At 43.3% G+C, this 18741-nt stretch overlaps 2 protein-coding genes across 2 annotated transcripts; both read right to left on the reverse strand.

Annotated features, from left to right (window-relative positions):
• Positions 1-846: 846 nt before the first annotated feature.
• LOC139313643 (vomeronasal type-2 receptor 26-like) lies at positions 847-7452 on the reverse strand. The gene is made up of 4 exons (XM_070939096.1): positions 7219-7452; positions 5623-5841; positions 2548-2677; positions 847-1751 (listed from the first exon to the last, which is right to left on the reverse strand). The coding sequence occupies exons 1-4, from the start codon at positions 7450-7452 to the stop codon at positions 847-849; spliced, it is 1488 nt and encodes a 495-aa protein (XP_070795197.1).
• A 53-nt stretch (positions 7453-7505) lies between these two features.
• On the reverse strand, positions 7506-17557 carry LOC139313659 (vomeronasal type-2 receptor 26-like). The gene is made up of 6 exons (XM_070939097.1): positions 17423-17557; positions 15051-15180; positions 12982-13836; positions 11184-11298; positions 8501-8792; positions 7506-7514 (listed from the first exon to the last, which is right to left on the reverse strand). Exons 1-6 carry the CDS (start codon positions 17555-17557, stop codon positions 7506-7508), a joined length of 1536 nt encoding a protein of 511 aa, XP_070795198.1.
• Positions 17558-18741: the final 1184 nt, after the last annotated feature.

Consider the following 18741-nt stretch of genomic DNA (forward strand, 5'->3'; position numbering starts at 1 on the left):
GCAAATGTTCTATTGTCTACTTTATATATTCTTGTTTATTAATAAAGTATGTCTCACAATTAATTAGTAGAGAGTAAAATAATGAGCCTCATGTAAATCCTAGAAATTTGTTATGAAAAAAACCCTCTGATATTTGATTGAATGTAAAAGTTAGTAGGAACTCAACACACCCTCAGAGATCTATGGAAATGAGCATGCTTAAAAACACTGACATATTTTTAAAGCTTTATTTGATGATAATAAAGTGGGAAACATGCTGGAAACAAATATCCACATCCTTAAAACGTCTATGTTTATTTCCAAATTGATCACTGGGGCCTCAGTGAGGACAAAGGAATTAATGAAAACTAAAAGCGTGAGGGATAGTTGCTGATCAGGGGTGAAATGCTACCGGTTTGCTCCAGTTCGGGCGAACTAGTAGCGATAAAAACTACCAGTTCAGGTAAACTGGTAATAAAAAAAAGCTACCGATTCAGTCAAACCGGTAGTTAAAGAAAGCTACGATCCAACCATCACCTGTGCCGTGTGGTTTAGCTTTGCTGGAAAGCAGGATTTTAGCCACAGCTGACCCCCCCCCCCCTTGCTGTTCTACTTACCTACCTAGCCTCCTTTTGGTGCGTACTGCACAGCCAGCAAACCGGTAGCAAACCGGTTCAGATTTCACCCCTGTTGCTGATGAGAGATAGCTTGTGATTAGTCACTTCACTTGGTTTCCAATTATTTAATGGACAAACTCATCTTCCATTTAATCATTTAAAAAAATCAGATCAAATACAAAAAAGTGAAAATAAAAGTCCCAATTCAAAGTTTCAGAATCAAAATAAAAGTTTCCAATACCCACATAAATCACAGATTCTTGTGCCTCATTATCTTTTCCCTGCAATTCAGATGGGGTCTGAATATGATAATATAACATTTGGGGAAAAAGATGCAAGCCAAGAGACCAGCCCCAGAGGCCAAGATGGAGAAGATCTCCACGGCCACCATGGATTTCCCTTTGGTGCTCAGGTAGGAGGGGAGGAATGAGATCCAAACACTGCAAAAGACCAGCATGCTAAAAGTAATGAATTTGGCTTCGTTAAAGCTGTCAGGCAATTTCCTGGCCAAAAAGGCCACTGTGAAACTGACACTGGCCAGGAAGCCCAGGTAGGCAAGGACAGCATAAAACATGGAAGCTGAGCCTTCATTACATTCCAAGATGGCCTCTCCTACCAAGGAATGAAAGTCCAGCTTGGGAAATGGGGGAGAGGTTACCAGCCAGGTGGCACAAAGAAGTGCTTGGATCAGGGGACAGGTGAAGACAATCGAGTTGGTCAGTGGTTTTCCTAAGAATTTCCTTGACCTGTTCCCAGGCTTGGTGGCCATGAAGGCCAGAACCACCATGACAGTTTTTGCCAAGACAGAGGAAACCGCAAGGGAAAAGAGAATGGCAAAGGCAGTTTGTCGAAAAAGACAGGTGAGCTTCCCTGGTTGACCAATGAAAAGGAAGGAGCAAACGAAGCAGAGAAGGAGAGAGACCAGGAGGAGGTAGGTGAGATCTCGGTTGTTGGCCTTGACGATGGGTGTATCGTGGTGTTTAAGGAAAACCACCAGGACTGAAGATGTGGTCACACAGAGAAAAAGAACGAGAGAAGCTAAAGAATATCCCAGGGGGTCTTGATAGGAAAGGAAGTGGATCTTCTTGGCAATGCAGTGGTCCTTGTCCTTGTTGGGATATTGGTCTTCTGGGCAGGGATGACAGAGAGCTGCATCTGAAATCAAGAGTCAGTGTGAATTTCATGGTGAACCAACACAGGCAAATCATCCATCCACATTGACAATGCTGGGAATTGGTTAGTCAGAAAAGTAGATCTGTTCTCTGGCTCAGCATCTCTGTTTTATGCTTCAAATCCATTCCAGGGATGAAATTCAGCCAGTTCCTAATGAATCGTGTGATACAGTAGGGCCAAATGCACAAAGACTCACCCACCCACACGGACTTCATGATGTACCTTTTTGCGATGATTTTCAGCCTCTGTTCATGCACAGAAGGCTTTGCACATGCCGTGCACACATTTGCAAACCGGTAGGGAAAGTAAGTGAATTTCACCCCTGATCCACTCATTCAATTTTTTTTTTTTTTTTTGCAGGGAAGGATCAACAGACATAGATTGATGGATCTGCTCTATCTCCAACAGGTTTACAAAGTTCCTGGGAGATCAAGTGTTCTGGTAGAAGAGTCCTTAATAAAAATTAAAGCTTGAATTTCACATCCCATTCTTTCACAAAAAGATTGATCTCTGGTTTTCCAGATGAGATGTAAAAGTAGAAAGCCTAGTAGGTAACTCATGAATTATGCTCCAAAACCAACTGTATTAAATTTCTGAGGAGCAAGAAAAAGTGCCCTGTGGGGTAGTACAGTTTAGATTCATGAGTTGAGAAGGTCTGCTGAAAAATATGAATATATTGAAGTGTGTAAATCCTAGAAAACTGATGCCAAAATTAATATTTGTTCCTACTTAACGGCTTCCTTGATCCTAGAAGATATAAATTTGACATGAACTCTACCTATCTGATTAGAAATGGTCCCTCCTGGACAAGGATCACATTGATAGCAGCAAACCAGCTCTCCCTCTGGAACTCTTCTCCTCTCTCCTGCCTGGCACTTCTTCATGCCACACCTGGCAAAGGGCACCTTCTAAAAGAGAAAAGAGACTTCCGGTTTGACTTCACAGCGAGACAGCCAGGAAAATAGCAAGCTCCGCAGAGCCCTGCAAAAAACCCGACTGCCGAATTGCTCCTGATGAGTCTTCGGACCAGAACTGTCTTGCAGAGATGGGGTAGGAAGAGATGCACCTCAGATGACCAAGGGGAACAGGCAAGTTCCTCGGAGGTAGGAGGGAACTCTCTATGAGTTCTTTTCTCTCTTTGAGTGTGATAGTAAAATAGAGAGAATATGCTGGGAAACAGCCAAATAATATGAATATGCTGGGAAACAGCCAAAACAATAAATGATAATGCTGGGAAACAGCCAAACAATAAATTAATATGCTGGAAAACAGCCAAAAGAAGATGATTAAGAGACAAGTAGTTAAAATAAATATGACTTAAGTTGGAATTGGTGGTGATAATAATATGATTATGCTGGGATTAGTATTAAATGATAAGACTGTAAAAATGAAATGACTGTGTAAAATGAAGAATGTAATGTGTGATAAATTTAAGAAATATAGGTGTAAGATAAAGAGATTAGGATTTAAAGATTTAATGTAGTGGGTCCTAGATATGGGTATATAGATAGAATTCAGGGTAATAAATGTAATTAAATATTGAGTTGTGTTATTTGGAAATTAAGATTTGTGGTGATATAATAGAAAGGTAATTGTTTAGATTAAGATATTATAATTGGGGAAAAATTGTTTTGGTTTTTATTTTAAAAAGATGTTATGGTGGAGATTTGGGAAAGAGCTTGATAAAGAGGGAGAAGCGATTGTACCTATACATGACCGGATCAAAGCTTCGCTCTTAAAAGAGGGCTGAGGGGAGTTTCCCTGCTGCCTTGAAGGAGGCGGTGGTGAGGCCCCTCCTCAAGAAGCCCACCTTGGATCCAGTTATTTTAAACAATTTTCGTCCTGTCTCCAACCTTCACTTTATTGCAAAGGTTGTTGAGAGCGCGGTGGTACATCAGCTCCTGCTGGTCCTGGATGAAGCATCATACCTAGACCCGTACCAGTCGGGCTTCAGGCCCAGGTACAGCACAGAGACGGCATTGGTCGCACTGGTGGATGATCTCTGGAGGGCTAGAGACAGAGGATATTCCTCTGCCCTGGTCCTGTTAGATCTTTCAGCGGCTTTTGATACCATCAACCATGGTATCATGCTGCAGCACCTTGAGAGGTTGGGAGTGGGAGGCACTGTTTTACGGTGGTTCTCCTCCTACCTCTCTGGACGCTCGCAAGCAGTGTTGGTGGGGGGGCAGAGGTTGACCCCAAGGCTCCTCACATGTGGGGTTCCCAAGGAGTCGGTTCTCTCTCCCCTGCTGTTTAACATCTATATGAAGCTGCTGGGGGAGATCATCCGTGGTTTTGGGGTGGGGTATCATCAGTATGCTGATGATGCCCAACTTTTTATATCCACCCTGAATCAGCCCAGTGATGCCCTCGACGTGATGTCCCAATGCCTGGAAGTGGCGGGGCTCTGGATGGGGAGGAACAGGCTCTGACTCAACCCTGCCAAGACGGAGTGGCTGTGGGTACTGGCATCTCAATTCCAAGGGAAAATTCCATCTTTGGTCATAGGGGGAGAGGTGTTGCCCCCTGTGGATAGGGCGCACAACTTAGGCGTCCTCCTGGATGCACGGTTGACTTTTGAAGACCATGTCATGACCGTGACCAGGGCGGCATTTGCCCAGATTTGTCTGGTGTGCCAGTTGCACCCCTATTTGGACCGAGATGCCTTACACATGGTCACCCAAGCACTTGTCACCTCTCGGATTGACTATTGCAACTCTCTCTACATGGGGCTGCCCTTGAAAACTACTCAGAGGCTTCAGCTGGTGCAGAATGTGGCCGCGTGGGTAGTGATGGGAGTGTCCTGACGCTCCCATGTCACACCCTCCTGCATGACCTGCATTGGCTACCAGTTGCCCTCCGGGTGAGGTTCAAGGTGTTGGTGATTACCTATAAAGCCCTACATGGCTTAGGCGCGGGGTATCTGGTGGATCACCTGCAGCCAGCAACGGCTCCCCATCGCCCAGTGCGCTCAGACAGAGAGGGCCTAATTGGGGTTCTGTCGGCCAAGCAATGTCGGCTGACGGCCCCTAGAGAGCGAGCCTTCTCTGTAGGCGCACCTACCCTCTGGAATCAGCTCCCCTTGGAGCTCTGGGTGGCCCCTGACCGTTGCTCTTTCCACCGTGACCTTAAAACATGATTGTTTCGCCAGGCTGGCCTGGACTGAAGGGGTTTTAATGGGAATTTTAGATTCTTTTATTGTTTGAATTTTAATTTGGACTTGTTGTTGCTGTGAGCCACCCTGAGTCCTTGTGGAGAAAGGGCGGCATATAAATCCAATAAATAAATAAATAAACGTATTTTATGTTTATGTTTCAAAAATTAATTTAAAAAAATAAAAATAAAAGAGAAAAGAGAGGTACTGTAGGTGGCCTCAGCAATGAATATTCTTCATTTCTTCATTTGTACATTTCTGTTTCCATCTTTAGAATGTCTTCAAAAGAAATGGTTTACCAGAGACCAGGATAAGCTCCAGGGGGAGTCAGGCCAGTGGCAATCCTGACCCACGAATAGATGCTGGAGATTGGAACAGAGACCTCAAAATACAAGGAAGGCTTGTGACATGGAGCCACAGCTTTTCAAAAAGAAAGAATCGTGAGGCTCCAACTGAATGGGAATTCTCCATGGAAATCATTCTTGCCTGCTTTAATGGGCTTCTGGGTTTCAACAGAAGGTCTTCTCAATCTTACTCCATCTTGGACTTTTCAGAAGTCAAATCTCAAATATGTTAAACTCAAAAACAGGTTTTTCATCAAACTCCTGAATTTAAGTGTTTCCCAGTGAAAAGGGTGCTATGCATCCCCTGGAATGAATGAATCCTTTGCTGAATTTATGATGTTTCCTTCCAACTCACCTTTGTGGCCCAGATGATTTCATTGGAGTTAATGGTGAAATCTTGTCCTGGGGAAGCCGTGGAATCTATTTGTCCAACTTTCATGGGGACAAAAGATTGATTGGGGAGGAAAAGCCAGTTGAGAAGATCGTAACGAGAAGAAACCAATCCACTTTCTGAGAAGGAGACTTCCTCTCCAGCACTGTTGTTGAACTTGATGTTCCTCAGATAGGGAAGAACCTGAAAGAAAGGACACCTGGATTAATTGGCTGAACACCACACATGAGACTCCCTGGTTTCTATCATAATGTCATGTCCTTCAGCCTAGGAATCAGGTCTATACCTGAGAAGCTAAAAGAGTTCCCTTGATGGAGATCTAAGCTATCAGAAGTAACATCAGATATTCAACTCCATCCCCCAAATAGTCACACATTTTCTTTATCATTGGACATTTGAATCATGGCTTCTTCAATTCCAGTTTTACAGGAATGATAGCTACATACATTTTAATGCCATATTCCACATTACATTGTGTAGTTTTGCTCTGTGATACTTGGCAAGTTACATTTTTAATTTTATTTGGGCCCATGGTCTTGGAAATGACAAATGCATTTTAGGAATGATTCAATAATTTTGGAGGGATTCTTGGTGCTCTCTGAACCTGGTTGTTTTCTTGCAGACGTTTCATGACCTAAACTGGGTAACATTGATAGTGATATCCCTCCCTTCCAGCACTGATGATGCAACCTAGTTGGGTCATGAAATGTCTATAATAAAACAACCAAACTGAAAGAGCACCAAGGACCCCTCATTTCAACCCTGAGCTGTAATATTCTCCTTTACTGGTAAATACTTTCTATCATAAAATCCTACAGTTCCCCTGACTTTCTCTAGCTGATGGTCAAAGAGAGCAGAATGAAGAAGGAGATCTGACCAAGAGGGGCCACGTAGAAGGTTTGTCCTGCCCTGGTTTGTCACTTCATTGTCCAGAGAGGAATAATTTGATGTTGAAAGTCTGAAGAATTTCAGATCAGGAACCCATTAGGACTATATATTGAGTCTTCTTCTGCACATGCTGAGGTTGACCGAGGCTGAACACCACAAACGAAGCAGTACAAGAAATGGGATAATCATAAAAAAAATGGGATGGACTCACAAAGAATTCTAAGCCACAGTAACATTGAAATGCATTGAGTGTCTTTGTACAGATTGCATTCAAACTACCGACTGAGAGAAACTGAGGTGCTTCTGCAAATGTGTCCACTGAGACTTGAACTGACCTGTTGAAGCGCCTGGTACAAAAGCATCCAGGTTGTCCTTAAGCTCTGGGATGACCACTTCTCCTTGGAGTGGTCACGCCTGACTCTCAGGCAGCCATTGATGTCCTTCTAGGAAGCTCTTTGCTCTTATGAACAATTGGTTTAGTTTAATTCTCTTTTTCCTCCCTCTCTCCCTTTTCAACAAAAACCTCTCACTCAATTCAATTTACATTTTTTAAAATAATTGTTATCTTAATCTCTTCTTAGATACATTGATAGCACATAGATATTTAATCAGTAATTGAAGAAATGCATATAGGGAGTTTCCTACCTAGAGAGCTAAACTCACTGAGATTACCTGCCACGACTGAATATTTGAGATCCTCTTTCCAAGTCTTAACATGGCTGGTTGTCCTCCAGATCCATGCACTGCATGTAATGCGTGTGCCACCGCATAAATGGCATTGTAGATGTGGTAACTTTCACCTTCCATGCTTGTTTCAAAAATGTAGGAAGGTAGATTCTGTAAATTCTCCTTTCCTGTACATGGTTTTACCTTCTTTGGAATGAACCTGCCTGGTATTTCCGTCATGCAGCCAAACAACCTTTCCCAACAGTGCAGGAGAAAGAGGTCCCCTTGTGGCTTCAAGGGGTCTAAAGACAGAAGGAAATGACTGAATTCTGAGACATCTCCAGTGTGGGGCCTAAAATGCAGAGCCCCATGGAAGGGCTTTACTGCTTTCAAGATGTCTTGATTCCTGGCCACACTAAGTTTCCAATGGGAAGTTAAGATCCAAACTTTCTGAAATGATGGCTTTCTCAAATGTTCATGCATATTCATTGCTGCCTGTACGTTTGTAATACTCCTGGAGTCTCCAAATAGAATAATCACTTTAGCTTTAGTCCAAGTCTCCAAAATATGAAGTAATTTCAACACTGTAATATCAAGAATCATTTCAGTGAAGGCCAGGCAGATCTCCTTCTCCTTCAGCATTGGCACCAGAGATGAGATGAAACGTTCTCCTCTTTCATCTTCAGGGGCGAAAAGCCCAACCCAGTTCCACTGGAAATGCAGGAGCAGCTGGACTAAACCCACATACTGAGGAAAGTCACTGGGATTAATCCAGATGAAGGAAGGATAAACTATTCTGTCTCCTTGAGTGAACTCAAAGCCAACGCCGAGCTGGAGAAAGTGAGATTCTTGATAGTAAATTTTAGGTGTCACCTTTATGTGAATTATTGTTGCACCTGTGAGACTGGCTCACTTTGAGTGTCAAGCTTAATTTTCCTGGCTTCTTAGGAAGAAGGATTACATATTAGGAAGAAGAGGTTACATATTTTGACTGGTGGTGACATGTCAGAAGCCGAGAGAACCATACGTCAACTTAGTTCAGAGAATGGACTGCATTGAAAGGTTGGTTACACTTTTATGAAAAATAGGTTAGGAAGGAATTCGTCTTGGAAAGTACTGCGTTTCAAATTTATGTCATAATCTATCGCTTTTGGCTTCTATAAAAACATATCTTGACACAAAAATATAAATATATGTTCCCCAAAACACCTTTTTCCCCCACTTTTGGCTTCTGTGTGTGCTTCTGTTATTTCTCTATCTGACACTGTATCCAATAAAGCCCCCTTACCTGTGGGACCTTGAAGAGGCTGAAGATGGAGGCCACCTGCCTTGAGGATCTGGGATTGAGATCTCCAATGACAGAGAGCAGAGGGTCCTTCATGTCGCATTTGTACCCTGGAACCATTCGGTTTCGTGTGGAGAGGAGGGAGAGGCCGATTATGGAAATCTCCATCTCCATATGAGAATTGCTATAGATGTGGAAGCCAAGAGTGATGTTGGGGAGGAGAAGCAGATCCTTGTTGATCTCTCTGACTGCAAACACCAAGGCTCTGAACTGCTGGTAGTTCTTGGGTACGACTCTACAGTGAGAAAATCATTGGGGAAATTTTAATCAAAGTCTGTGTGTGCTGGTGGAGTTTGTTGTGTCTTTTTAAAAATTGTTCTTTGTAGCAGGTAGTCTCAAGTTCAGTTGGGTTTGTTTTGTTGTTAAGGGTGTTCGTTGATTAATATTTGATGGCCTTGAGAGAAAGGAGAAAATCTCGTCTGTCCATATCCCAGATCATTGTATACCTCTCCATTGTCCCTCTCTGCCCCAGTGGGTATAGTCCTCCTCAATTGCTCCTTTTCCCCCCTAAGCAATTTGGTCCTCTCTTGGAGCAGCTTCTTATGATCTGGTAACCATTGCTGAGCACAGGACTTCAATGGGAGGGCTGCACTGGCTCCCGGTGGTCTTCCGGGTGCGCTTCAAGGTTTTGGTTACCACCTTTAAAGCGCTCCATGGCTTAGGACCTGGTTATTTACGGGACCGCCTACTACCACCAATAGCCTCCCACCGGCCAGTACGCTCTCATAGAGAGGGACTCCTCCGGGTGCCGTCAGCCAAACAATGTCGGCTGGCGACCCCTAGGAGGAGAGCCTTCTCTGTGGGGGCACCTACCGTCTGGAATGAGCTCCCCCCAGAGATACGGAGGATCCCGGATCTGCGCACCTTCCGCCGCGCTGTGAAGACTCTTTTATTCCATCAAGCAGGCTTGGCCTAATCTCCTCCCTCTTTTAATATATAAATTTTAAATCTGTTCTTAAATTATTGGGGTGTTTTAATTTGTCTGGGCCAAAAAATGATTTAATTCGATTTTAACTGGTTTTTTAAATTTTTGTATTTATGTATCTTATTGCTTGGCTGTTCACCGCCCTGAGTCCTTCGGGAGTAGGGCGGTATACAAATCAAATAAATAAAATAAAATAAATAAAGGGGTCTGATTTACGGAAGGCCATTATTCATGAGCAATCCTGATTCAGAAACCGAGGCATTTCTTCAAACTCTTCCACAGTGTCAATAGGTAGACCTCATCTTTTAGTTTTGTATCAGGGGTTTATGTCCAAAGTTATATTATAAGCTAACTTAATTTCCAAGAGGTTCTCCTTCCTCCCTTTTTTTCGGTGATTTATTAGCTTCCTGAGTTCTGGAAAGACGGAGAATTCTAGCCTATTTTATGAATTCGGTTCTTTATTGAGAAAAGCACAAAGATCCGAACTACGCCAGGACATTGCAAACATCACTAGAACAAGTATTTCTGAAAAGAGTCCCTGAATATAAAGCAAATAATTATTTACATATTTCTCCTCTGGGTGAGAAACTTACAGAAAACTCTCTCGAAGCAGAGTTGGGTCTTTTCGAAAGTCTTGGCTTTTTAAGGCATGTATGGTTCCCAGGGGAAAATTCCCACCAATAATGAAATCACCAGGCCTGTAAAAGTCTTTCCTAGTCTGCAAAGTGTTTGTCAAAACACACCCAGTTTGCTTCCTCTTAGCAGAAGTTGGAGACAGGAGCCAGAGGAGGAGGAGCAGCAGCAGGAGAGGCAGCTCAGTCATTCTTCTCACCTTTCCTCCTAGATCAGAAATCAAGGTTTGTGCAGAAGCCGAATCGCAAATAGCACTTGAAACTTCAACAGAGCTTTAGCACCATAGAGAGAGGCTGTGCCACCCGAATACCCTCAGTGCAAATTTACATCAACCATGCTTCCTCTTATTTTTGTTTGTACTGTGACCAGGGAGGAAACGAAGGCCAGTTAAATCTCACCAAACCTCAGAGTTAGCTCTTTGGAAAACAAAGTGAAGTAATATGTCTGCCCCCACTGGGAAAATTCTGAGTATCTAATTTAAAGCAGCTTTTATCTCGGAAGGTTTTTTGTGTGTAGAAATCCATAGGGGATACATTAGAAATTACTCTTCTTCTGATAATTGCATGGAAAAGCAATTGTTCTATTTACTGAGCAATAGCTACTCTTCATGCAGCAGATGGAGAAAAGTGAGTTTGGGTCTCCTGTTGTTAATCCACAGATCAGATGCAGTTGAGAGTCAAGGTGAAGTTGGGTATTTGAGTTATGTGAAACTGAGCAGGTGCACTCAAGGTGGAGTCTGGCCTCTTTCATAGTTTATTTGGATAGTATAAGTGTTCATGGGGCATGGTGGCACTTGACAATCAATTGTACCCTAGTTAGTCTGGGCAATCGTACCACTGCTTGGATGGAATAAGTGGTTTATAGTTACCAACATGGCAGGTGATGAAATTAAACACTAACATCTCCCATAGAACTTAAAAATCAGCAGGAAGATCTTTCAAGGTGTTAGGCAAATTTAAACTCTACAGGAGGGTTATCCAACTACTTGTTGGAATCAGAAAGCTTCTTCTCCCATCACCCATCACCCATGGTCTACGTCTGGAGTTGCTGGCTAATAGGAATGGGTACATGGGTGTTATGTGGTTCCCTCCATTCTCTGAAGCTCTTTCAGTGTTGATTGGAGGGGAGACATTGAGCCCAAAGTCCTGATTTTTAAGGTATCTCAGTGAGGCCTTCTCATTTCAAGGTCAAGTATTATTTATTAGTCATATTTCTATGCCGCCCACTCTCCGAGGACTCTGGGCGGCTTTCACCAAAGACAGTATACTAAATAGCATATTGCCCCCAACAATCTGGGTCCTCATTTTACCCACCTCGGAAGGATGGAAGGCTGAGTCAACCTTGAACCAGTGAGATTTGATCCGCTGATCTGTTGAACTAGCAGTCAGCTGAAGTAGCTACAGTACTGCACTCTAACCACTGCACCACCTCAGCTCTAAGTATCATCCTTACCCTGATAATATTCAATTATACAACCATTGATTGACCAAGGAATGCTATCAAACATTTGCCCTTGTGCCTGAATTCTATTGGATGGAGGAAGATTCCCACTTTTAAACCTCGTAGAATCAAACAGCCGTGGATGATTGATCCTCCCAGTACTGGGGACTTTCCTTCTTTGGTCCTGCATGACATTGCCCTGACTTGTTGTATAATATGAGTGTCTCTTTCAACTCTCATCTCCTCCTCAAAAAGCAGAAGTTAGTTATGGTAGCTGTTTGAAAAGCTTCAGTTTGCTCAACAGGATGAGATTGAGTTGGGGAGAGTCTGAATGCCCAAAGATCAAAGATGTATAAGAGCAAGCTTTCTTTCTACATAGGGCACTGGGACTCAGTGTAGACAACTGGAAGACATGGGATGAAAATGGCTGCATAATTGTTACTGATAGCAGGTTTATTTGTTTAGTTATTCATTGACTCAGTCATTCAATTTCTATAGCTGTCTGTCTCAAAGAAGTGACTTTTATTGTAACCAGTTATAGAACTTGATAAGGCATTATTTAATGGGCATGTTCCTCATTCTCTCTACATGGGGCTCCCCTTGAGGTGCACCCGGAAGCTCCAACTGGTCCAGAATGCAGCCGCGCAGGTGATTATGGCAGCCACAGGGCGCTCCCACGTAACATCTCCCCTGCACGAGCTGCACTGGCTCCCAGTGGTCTTCCGGGTGCGCTTCAAGGTGTTGGTTCTCACCTTTAAAACGCTCCATGGCATAGGGCCGGGATACCTGCGAGACCGCCTGCTGCTACCGATAACATCCCACTGGCCAGTACGCTCGCACAGAGAGGGCCTCCTCAGGGTGCTGTTGGCCAAGCAATCTTGGCCGGCGGTCCCCAGGGGGAGAGCCTTCTCTGTGGGGGCACCCAACCTGTGGAATGAGCTACCTCCTGGAATACGACTGATCCCGGACCTCCGCGCTTTCCGAAAGGCCCTGAAGACTTATTTATTCCAACAAGCTGGCCTAGCTTAAATGGCTTTAATGGGGTTTTTAAATTTTTGATTTTATTGATTCTGGGTTTTAAATTGGGAACTTTTCGATTTTGCAGATCTGGGATTTTATATTGGAAATGCCGATGATTTAATTTATTTTAGTTTTTTCTTAACTTTTGTACTATATGTGTTTTAAGTTTGGCTGTCCACCGCCCTGAGTCCCCCTGGGGAGAAGGGCAGTATATAAGTTGAAATAAATAAATAAATAAATAAATAAATAAATAAATAAATAAATAAATAAATTCTCTATCATCATGTTTTAGAAACGTCATAAGATACTAAACATGCCTCAAAGGAAAATTTAAATGTTTCTTGGACATGCACCAGTTAGAGATTTTTGTTCCTTATCATATTTTCCCTACAGTTAAGATGAGGCCTCAGGAGGATAATGTAGCATTTGGGGAGAAAGATGCAAGCCAGGAGACCAGCCCCAGAGGCCAAGATGGAGAAGATCTCCACGGCCACCATGGACTTCCCTTTGGTGCTCAGGTAGGTGGGGAGGAATGAGATCCACACACTGCAAAAGACCAGCATGCTAAAAGTAATGAACTTGGCTTCATTAAAGCTGTCGGGCAATTTCCTAGCCAGAAAGGCCACCGTGAAACTAACCAGGGCCAAAAACCCCAGGTAGACGAGGACCACATAAAACATTGAAGCTGAGCCTTCATTACATTCCAAGATGGTCTCTCCTACTAGTGAGCCGAAGTCCAAGTTGGGAAATGGGGGATAGATTACCAACCAGGTGGCACAAAGAACTGCTTGGACCAGGGGACAGGCTATGACAATGGAGTTGGTCAGTGGTTTTCCTAAGAGTTTCCTTGACCTGTTCCCTGGTTTAGTAGCCATGAAGGCCAGAACCACCATGACAGTTTTTGCCAAGACAGAAGAAACCGCAAGGGAAAAAAGAATGGCAAAAGCAGTTTGTCGGAAGAGACAGGTGAGCTTCCCAGGTTGACCAATGAAGAGGAAGGAGCAGAGGAAGCAGAGCAGGAGGGAGACCAGGAGGATGTAGGTGAGATCTCGGTTGTTGGCCTTGACAATGGGTGTGTCACGATGCTTAAGGAAAATTGCCAGGACTGCCAATGTGCTCACAGAGAGAAAAATAGTAAGAGAGGTTAATGTATATCCCAGGGGGTCTTGATAGGAGAGGAAGTGGATCTTCTTGGCAATGCAGTGGTCCTTCTCCTTGTTGGGATATTGGTCTTCTGGGCAGGGGTCACAGCGAGCTGCATCTGCAATCAAGAGTCTTTGTTTTAGGACTTCAGAGACATCCACAGTGAGTTTTATTTCCCCTTCTCTCCTAGGATCCCAGTGTGACTCCTTTCTAGTGAGTGTAACTCACAAAGGAAATGGTGAAAAGAACTCCTTGGTAGCTTCAGGTCCCTTAAAAAGTAGAGATCATTGTACATTCAAAATGAGCTCAGGGATCAATTGCTTAAAGATCAGGATCTCTCTTCTGCAATTCATTTTCCTTTCACAGGGAGAAATTGGAACCTGATCTCCGCCCCACCCAGATCATACTGGAAGCCCAAGAAGATTTATACACCTGCCTATTAGGGATCCTGCTATTTACTCTTTAGGTACATTATCTCTTGGTGTGTCATAAGATCATAAAGTGACATACACACATTCCTAGACAAGAACAATCACACACCTATGTGGAATGGGAGGTCTGTGAGGAGGGAGAATGAATTTCCCTATTTCAAATCAGTTTCCCCCATTATGCATTTAGAGATTTGTTTTTATTTTATTTATTTATTTTGTCAAGCATGTATTTTATGACAGATACAAGTGTAAACATAATTATAAATACATGAAAAGGATATCAATAAAAGAAAATATTAGGACAGGGATGGTAGGCACACTGGTGTACTTATGCATGCCCTTAACAGACCTCTTAGGAATGGGGTGAGGTCTACAGTAGACAGTCTGAGGTTAAAGTTTTGGGGATTTGGGGAAGAAACCCCAAATCTTTTGCAGGGAGGGGCTATCAGGCACAGGTAGATTGATTTACTTCTCTGACATGCCTGCAAGTTTCCAGGAAGATTAATATTCCAGACAGAAGAGGCACAATAAAGTAACACAAATGAACAGACACGCTGCTCTATTAATTCATGAAAAGGACCAGTATTTATTTTATTTGTTCAACTTGTATGCTGCCTTTCTCCGAAGACTCAAGTAGCTGATATTCCCATTCATGTGTGACAGGAGGAGCAGAAAGTACAGCAGGAAATCTACAAATTGCTGCCTTGAGTTTACCCTGTGTGAAATTGGGTCAGGAGAGAAGTCCTGCCAATTATCATTCCTCAGTTGTGACAGGACAATTTGTTCTCTCACCCTGAAGCATGTGAAACCTACCAACAAATGACCAAAAATACTCTTAAAGTTTTGATCTACTGAATGGCTTCCTTGATCTTGGAAGATCTACATTTGAAGAGTGCTCTACCTGTCTGATTAGAAATGGTCCCTTCTGGGCAAGGGGCACATTGGTAGCAGCAAACCTGCTTGCCCTCTGGAACTCTTCTCCTCTCTCCCGCCTGGCACCTCTTCATGCCACACCTGGCAAAGGGCACCTTCTGAAAGAGAAAAGAGAAATGTTTGAGATGCTCTATATGTTGATCATGCATCATGTCAATTCATCATGATGAATTGACATCTCCACCTTCAGAAGGTCTTTAGAAGAACTGGATCACCATAGTGTAACATGAACACGAGGAGTTCCTGAGGAATTCAGACCAGTTGCATCGCCACCTAACCAATGGATGCTGGGGATTGTAACTTGAGGTCTGCATGTAAGGCAGCTATAGGTAGTCCTCTCTTTATTACCCTAATTAGAATTGGCAGCTCTGTTGCTAATCAAACAATAGTTAATAGAAACATCATGTGATGTCCCCATTCAATGATGAACAGTTCCAGAAGTCCCTACTGCTGTTGTTAAATGATTTCTGTGTCATTAGCTGAGGACTCACCCTGATCCAAACCATTCCTGGCATGGTCGCTTCCAACCCAGAGCCTCGGTTGTTCCAAGGAAAGGGACAATCTCCCCTTCCCCCCACCCTCTCCACGTCTCTGCTCTTTTGGCCACACTGCACAGCATAAAAAGGCCACTGCATCCCACAACCTCCACTCCATCAGAAGTTGGCTACGTTGTGCCAAGGGGCCTCCTGGGTCAAAGATTGTTAAATAGCCCAGAGTCATGGAGCACCAAGAAGCCGTAGAGCTGAAGTTTGCCAAGAAAACCCTGTCCCAGCCATGCAGCATAAAACCTCAGCCCACCAGCTTAGCAACATGTCACAAAGACCCACCTAATGCCAGTCCAGAATTGGCATCAAAGACCCAGCCACATCCACCCTCATCACCTGCTCTGTGAATCCCTTGGCACCATCTGCTCCACCATCTCAGCTGACCATTACCATCTTCTTGCTCCTATTGCAGACAAGGCATTGCCCTTCAAGAAGCAGCTGCTGACTACAAGAGACATTTCCCCCAAAAGTTTCGAGTTAAGCACCAGGAGCATCCTAAGAAGGACTTCCTTGGCTATCAGCTGCCTCGGGAAGAGCCAGGCCAGGCAACGGGATCCAGCAATGGGATCCAGAAGACCGCGAGGTCTCCTGGGGGTAGCAGAGCAGAGGGGACCAAAGGGGCAGAGATGGGGGGGGGAGAGGATTATTTTAGTCACGTGACTGCAGGGAGCTCCAATGGCCAACAGTCTGAGGACTGGGCATGAGTCCCATTCATTCAGTGCTGTTATAACTTCAAACGGTCACTGAACAAATGGTTGAACAATGAGGACTCCCTAGAATTACGTCCTTGCATTGTGTCTTTGAGCTACAGCTTTTTCTAAAAGAAAGAGTCACAATGTTCAAACTAAACAGGAATGACTCACAAAATCTACAGTTGCTTTCTCTAATTGCACCCTAGGTTCAGCCAGGGCTTTCCTTCAACTCCAAGCCTTTGTGGAGATGACACAAAGATTTGAATCGGTTGCACGGAAAACAGAACTTTCACCAACCATTTTCTGATTCCATACAGTTTTTTTTTTCCCAATGAGAAAGATATTTGTCATCTCCAAGAGAAAACAGGCCTTTCCCTGAATTCAGAACATTTTCCCCCATCTCATCTCAGTGGCCCAAAGGATCAAATTGGAGTTGATAGTAAAATCCTGGCCTGGGGGAGCTCCGGGATCTATTCGGCCAATTTTCACAGGGACAAAAGAAAGATCGGGGAGGAAACGCCAGTTGAGAATCTCATAGCGAGGAGAGTCCAGTCCATTTTCTGAGAAGGAGATTTCACCTCCAGCACTGTTGTTGAACTGGACCTTCCTCAAATAGGGAAGAAGCTGAAAGAAAAAGAGACCACATCTTTCTCCTTCTGTCATCATCATCGTCTTCATTTAACAACCCCATAATACCTTGAGGGCGGAGTCTGGGAAATTGAATGGAGCTAGCAGAATGTTTTAATGGCCGGATGCCTTTCCTGACACCAATGTGGAGTTTTGTTCAGCAGATATATTCTCAGTGTGCTGAGAGAGAGAATCATCTGCCTCTACCTAGGATCGAACTCACAGCCTCCTGATTGTGAGGCGACAGCACCGCCTCTAGGCCATTGCACCACTCCATATTTCTCCTTCTGTCCTGGCCGCTTTTTACAGAGGCACCATTGAGAGCATTAAAACAACCTACATCACTGTATGGTTTGGTAGCAGCAGGGGCTCAGACAGAAGGTCCATATGGAGATTTTATTCAATAGTTCAAAAATACACTTGCAAACCTTCCACTCTAAGCATCTGTGGACCGGATAGAAAGTCTGAGAGTTTACCTGCCATGACCGGATTTTGGAGACCCTCTTTCCAAGCCTCATCATGGTTGGTCGCCCTCCTGATCCATGCATTGCATGTAAAGCGTGTGCCACAGCATGAATGGCATGGTAGATATTGTAACTTTTTCCCGTCATGGTGGTTTCGAAGATGTAAGAAGGTACGTTTTGTAATTTTTCCTTTCCCGAGCATGGTTTTTTCCCCTTTTGAGAGATCTTTCCTGGTTTCTGGACTGCGCAATCAAAGACCTTTCCCCACCATAGTGGCAGAAAAATATCCCCTTGTGGGTTGAAAGGGTCCAACGTCAGAAGGAAATGGGCGAATTCCGAGAAATGACTGGTGTGGTCCCTAATATGCAAAGCCCCATGGAATTGCTTTACAATTTCCAGTGTCTCTTCGTATTCCATCTCACTGAGTTTCCAAAGGGAAGTTAAGATCCAAACTTTTTGAAATGTCGTCTTTTGAAATTCTTGATAAACATTCACAGCCATTGCAACATTTTCAACACCTTTGGAATCTCCGAACAGAATTATCACTTCAGCTTTAAGCCAACTGTTGAAAATACGAATGAAATGAAATGAAAGCAGTTAGATAACTGATCTGAAAAGACATCAAAGAATGCTTATATTCAGATCAAGTCCAAAACATTAGCTTTTAATACATCCAACTTCATTCTCTTAAACTTGTTAACATAGTTTATTGCTTATTAGTCACGAGGCCTACAAAAATACAGAATATAAAACACAGAACATTAAGAACACAATATATAAACATAGAATAAAAAAAATTAAGGAAACAAGAACCTGAATAAAGAATGAAAATCATACTTCTATATCACCTTTATAATTTCCCACAATCAGACCCAGATATACAGATTTTAGGTGAACTGTTTTCTTCCAATAAAGTGCCGTATTATATATAATTTTTGAATTCTCAAATGAGTTGTTTTAATATAAGGATCACAATAGGTTGTTTTTATAATGTGCAGTCCAAGCTTCTGAAAATTTTCTTTCTTATATAAGAAAGCGCACGCAGCAGAGAAGGAGGCGTGCCAGAGATTAAGCTGAGTCACTGGACCACACCCCACAGGGGATAAAGGGGGTGTGGTGGCCATTCAGGCTTTATGACGGACAAAACTGAAAAGCTAGCAAGTCATACTGCATTTCTGGAACTTTGTTATATGCTCTGCTTGGACTGATTTTTTGGACTGGACTTGACTATTTCTTGGCTTTTGTGAACTTTGATGTTTTCAGTCGGAGGAGATAAACCTCACTTTGTAAGTAAAAACTATTGGCAAGCAGCCACTGGGTTGTTGCCAATT

The sequence above is a fragment of the Pituophis catenifer genome, unplaced genomic scaffold, assembly GCF_029215685.1.
Source record: "Pituophis catenifer annectens isolate HBS135680 unplaced genomic scaffold, rPitCat1.0.hap2 SCAF_1, whole genome shotgun sequence".
NCBI lineage: Eukaryota > Metazoa > Chordata > Lepidosauria > Squamata > Colubridae > Pituophis > Pituophis catenifer.

Coding starts and splice junctions, on each gene's coding strand:
- LOC139313643 (XM_070939096.1), bottom strand. CDS start 7,452: ATGACGGAAATACCAGGCAGGTTCATTCCAAAGAAGGTAAAACCATGT. Junction 5,842..7,218: donor CAAATATTCAGTCGTGGCAG/GTAATCTCAGTG, acceptor CCTTTCTTTCAG/GTTCTTCCCTATCTGAGGAA. Junction 1,752..2,547: donor GACCATTTCTAATCAGATAG/GTAGAGTTCATG, acceptor TCTTGATTTCAG/ATGCAGCTCTCTGTCATCCC.
- LOC139313659 (XM_070939097.1), bottom strand. CDS start 17,557: ATGACGGGAAAAAGTTACAATATCTACCATGCCATTCATGCTGTGGCA. Junction 15,181..17,422: donor CCAAAATCCGGTCATGGCAG/GTAAACTCTCAG, acceptor TTTCTCTTTCAG/AAGGTGCCCTTTGCCAGGTG. Junction 11,299..12,981: donor ATGCTACATTATCCTCCTGA/GGCCTCATCTTA, acceptor ATACTTGACCTT/GAAATGAGAAGGCCTCACTG.